Source organism: Sapajus apella, unplaced genomic scaffold, assembly GCF_009761245.1.
Source record: "Sapajus apella isolate SASKATOON/1434 unplaced genomic scaffold, GSC_monkey_1.0 scaffold90, whole genome shotgun sequence".
NCBI lineage: Eukaryota > Metazoa > Chordata > Mammalia > Primates > Cebidae > Sapajus > Sapajus apella.
This window is the reverse complement of record NW_022437030.1, coordinates 5,380,782-5,385,746: the sequence shown is the minus strand read 5'-3', so window position 1 is coordinate 5,385,746 and position 4,965 is coordinate 5,380,782. Positions and strand designations below refer to the sequence as shown.

The following is a 4,965-nucleotide window of genomic DNA, read 5'->3' as shown; positions in this document are numbered from 1 at the left end:
CAAATGAGTGACAGATGAGTGAGCAGAGGTAAAAGCAACTGACTTGAAAAATAATAGACCCATAGACACTCCACGGAGAGGGCTCAGATAAAGAGGTTTTCACTGTTTGGGAAATGCTTTCCTTCTTAGAAGTTACTAGAATATTAAAAGTACTGAGAAATTTTGTAATGAAGAAACACAAATAACTTTGTTTAATCATGATTTCTCAAGCCTTCTATGACCATCAAAACCTTTTCTTTTACAAATAACTCCTTAACTAAATGTGGCAAATGCTGCTTTAGACAGACTTTTTCTCTCTCTAAGTTATCTAAAGTTTACCAGCATTTGAGTTTGCTCTTTTCAAAGGGCTCTGTTTAGAGATCAGGGAAAAACTCGTAAATGTTTACTAACCTATCTCATTTCAAGTCCTAAGAACTGACACAAATCCAGTGACACACCAAATAAAGAATATCCTTTCTCAAATTGGCATGGCAAGATTAAGATTCTTATATAAAAATATTTTCCCAAGGATTTCATTATTGGGTTAAGAAAAAAGAAGAAAAAATGGGCATTTTTTTTTCTTACAAGTTGGGATTTTTGTTATTACTGACTTGAGATTAGAACCCGCAAGTATTTACTGAGACCAGTGTATACACTCAAGATGATTCTAGAACATGTAATAGATGTCGAAGGAAAATGATGAACGGTCACTGTTTTTGCTGCACTTACAGTTCAGCAAAACTAATATTAATAGAGAAAGGATAAATGCTCCAACAATATTCCCCAGAATGTGGCAATTGTGAGAATTAACCAGAAGAAGAAATCCATGAATTGGATAACGTGGGGAAGATTTCATGGTGTTAGTGGAACTTAAATATGACTGGAAAAATTGGGAGGAATTTTAAGAAGATAAGAGAATAGATGAAGTTCCAGGCAATTTTAAAAACTAGCTCTTGACAAGGGGCCTCTGGAAAAATTTCTTTTTCTTGGGCCTGAGCATTCCAGGAAAATGTTCCTGTATATGGAGAGTATCTTTGTTCATCAGACTTTCTTCAGAAATAGGTGAAGCTTGGAAACGTTAACTATAAAGTGCCTACTGCAAAGAAACTGTATGTCAGGAGTCTGAATTTAGATATTAATAGATATTAGATATTAATATAGTGATTATATATACTATAATATTTTTATTTCTTATAGTATATGAAATAGTATAGTAAATAATTATTAATTATTACTATATAATTGTTATGTATTATATACTATATAATACTGTATAATATACTAATATTACTATATATTAATTAATTGCTAATTAATTAATACATAGTAATCATTAGAATACTAATAATTAACACTAAGTTTTAATGTTTTATAATACTATATAATACTATAAAATATATTATATATAATACTATATATACTAATATTACTATATATTAATTAATTGCTAATTAATTAATATATGGTAATCATTAGAATACTAATAATTAACACTACGTTTTGATATAATAATATAATACTATATAATATATATTATTTAATATATTATATTATTATATATAATACTATTAATGTACTATTACTATACATTAATTAATTGCTAATTAATTAATATATAGTAATCATTAGAATACTAATAATCAACACTAAGTTTTAATATAATAATTTATAATAGTTACAAATAGATATTTGTATCTATTAATAACCCAATATCTAAATTAAATATCAAATATTTGAATACTTAATATCTATTACTAATACAATATCTAAATTTAGTGTCTAGTATTTGAAAAATAAGGGCGTAATTTTTTTTTATAAGGACAAGCAAATTATTTGTGTGCAGACAGCCCAATCCCAGAAGGTGAAATGGTTCTTAACTGTACAGCTAGTGCTCGACTTACGACCACGATTGGTTCCGACAGACCAGTCGTAACACAATTTGGTTATAAGTTGAGTAGGCTGTATGTATAGTACTGTGAAATGATGTTATAAAAATCTTTAAGTCATATTTTATCATAATTTTCTTTCATTATTGTTATATATCATAATTTTCTTTGTTCATTTTATGCCATTTGTATCATCTCTACACCATTTTGTTTCTTAGTTTTACATTCGTCAGGTTTAAGTAAAACACTGCATTACCAGTATAACTGGTTTAATATTTGCAAAACTTACAAAATTACAAAATACAGGTGCATACAAAAATACAAAATACAGGTGTAAAAAATACCATAGGAAACATTTTCCCAATTGCAAAGCATATCAAAATATATAAACATGTACGAAACATTTTATCGGCCGCTGGTGCTTGGCTGCGGATCGTTGATGTCGTCATCTGAGGCAGCAGTTGGAGTTACCAGGGTTGGTTTTTTCATAAACATGGTGAGCTTTGTCTGAACTGTATGTTTCTTTTTTTTCTTCATAAATTTCACGATATGGACGAAACACATCGTGCGCCATCTGTTCAATCCTCGCAAATCGTTCAATGTTTGGGTCCATGGCTTCAAAATGTATAAGAAGTTTATTGGGAGGGGTTTGATGAAAAATATCCAAGACACAAAACACAAACTGCTGTACCGAGTCTGGGATAACAGTTGAAATGGTGCACGCGGAGATGGTAGTGCTGCCGGAAGCTGGTCCGCACTGTCGTACGCCCAGCTGGGCAACGTTTGCGCTGTCAGACGCGGAGCAGTCGTGGCTAGCGATTGTGGTCGTAAAGTCGAATGATCATAAATTGCATAGGTCGTAAGTCGATCAATACCTGTAGTCAGATTGCAACACCTAGCTGACCTAATAGCCTAACAACCTGCCCTTTGGGGGCAGTAGGACAATGGAGTAGGAACTCCATCCTCATTGCCGAGACTTCATGGTATGGTGGATGTGCTTTTTCTTTCCCTGACTAGACAGGGTCTCCTTGGGACCCTGTGTGCTATTGGATGGAGATTGCTCCAACTTCTGTGCATTCAACACAAGCAGCTTTCAGCCTGAAGTACCGGGAAACTATAACCTGAGCTTTCCTCTTAACAGAGACCCTTTATCTCCTCCACACAGGAGCTTGGGAATACAGCAGTAGGCTTTAAAGCTTTCCTATCTTTCACCTATGCTTCTGGGTAAGATCTCACTCATTTAATAAGAAAAGACCCTGCTTCTCAGCTTCCCCCAGAAACCAGAAGGTAAACTGGAGAAAGAAAGACATTATCTCTCTCATCTTTCTCTGAAGCATCGGCAGGAGGTCCTGGCCTCACCGTTTCCCCACTGAGCATCTCTTTACTCACATTTCTCAAGTTTCTGTTCACTAGCCATCTTTCCACCACCCTCTCTTCTCCACTGCTTGGACCAAAACTTCACACACACACACACACACACACACACACACACACACACACAGAGCATACTAAGATTGATGGGTTCCACTGAAAACTGGTTCATGGCCCAGTGAAAGGCTGTTAGATGGTGGAATTCTCCAAGTGCCAAGAAACATCCCCCAGCTTACAGGCAGGAGACAGGACTCTTCACCTTTGACATCATTTCCACAGAGGCAGAACGGTGTGGTGAGGGCCTGAAATGAGACATATAAGTCACCAACACAATACTTGGAACACAGTTGGAGTTCATTAAATGATTCATCTTCTTCTTTTTATCATTATTTTTAGAATCCTCAAGTTGTGTTGACTCACCTGGGAACACTGCTGGCTCCAGAATTCCAAGCTTCAGTAATTTTATAAAATAAAATTAAAATACCAGAAGGATGTATTTGCAAACAAACTGTAGAGCTTTAAGATTATACAACAGTTAAGAAAGCATGAGGTGGGCGTATGTGTGCCAATAAGGAAGGGGTTTAAAAAGCAAGATGGAGAACAACATGAATAATATGATCACATTTTTGCTTTTAAAAACCAAAGTTCCATATAATACATAGCTATCACTTGGTAAGTTTTTAGTGTTTACCTGGCACTGTGCAAAGTGCTTTTAAAACCCTTATCTTGCCTAGGCATGATGGCTGATCCTTTTAATCCCAGTACTTTGGGAGTCCAAGGCAGGTGGATTACCTGAGGTCAGGAGTTTAAGGCCAGCCTGGCCCACGTGGTGAAACCCTGTCTCTACTAAAAATAAAAATAAATTAACCAGTGTAGTGGCATGCGCCTTTAGTCCAAGCTGCTCAGGAGGCTGAGGCAGGAGAATCCCTTGAACCTGGGAGGCAGAGATTATAGCGAGCCAAGATCAAACCACAGCACTCCAGCCTGGGCAACAGAGCAAGACCCCATCTCACAGAAAAACACAACAGCATCAAAATGTTAAAAATACCCAAAACCCTTATTTCCTTTCATGCTCACAGTGCTGAGAGAGTAGTGTTGTTGTCCATGTCATTTTATAAATGCAAAAATTGAGGCTTAGAGAGGTTAAATAACTTCCCCAGCATCGCACATTCAGGTAGTCTGATTCCAGAGCCTGTTCTAGAAGTCTTTATGTAACTTTAGTGTCCAAGCCTAGAAAAACACAGGGACGAACACACACCACTGTTGTCAGAGGTTACATCTGAAGAGAAGGGATGGACTGGAGGGAGGGGGGCAAGGTAAGTTAGAGACCTTTATTTCTTACTCTGAATTAATATATTGCTTCATTTATTTGCAACAAATATATATCACTTTAATAGTTAAAAAGACAGTCCTTTTCACAAAAGAGCAAATATATAATCTCACTTATATGAAATGTATAAAATAGGCAGATTCATAGAGACAGAAAATAGATTCAAGGTTCTAAAGGACTTGGGAGGGGGGAAATGAGGACTTAATGTTTAATAGGTACAGAATTTCTGCTTGGCATGATGAAAAGTTTTGAAAATAGTGACAATGGTTGCACAGCACTGAAAATGTAATTAATGTCACTGAATTATTAAAAATCGTTAAAATAGTGAATTTTATATTATGCATATTTTACCACAGAAAAGAAGAAGGAGGGGGAGGAGCAGACGGAGGAAGAAAAGGA

General features: G+C 35.5%; 1 protein-coding gene across 1 annotated transcript in view; it reads left to right on the top strand.

Moving 5' to 3' along the window:
- Positions 1–3,709, top strand: part of CUNH16orf97 (chromosome unknown C16orf97 homolog) — a 40,535-nt gene extending 36,826 nt beyond the window's left edge. The window contains 3 exon segments of the mRNA XM_032255617.1: positions 1,799–1,840; positions 3,031–3,089; positions 3,633–3,709. Of these exon segments, the coding sequence (XP_032111508.1) occupies positions 1,799–1,840; positions 3,031–3,089; positions 3,633–3,709 (178 nt within the window).
- Positions 3,710–4,965: the final 1,256 nt, after the last annotated feature.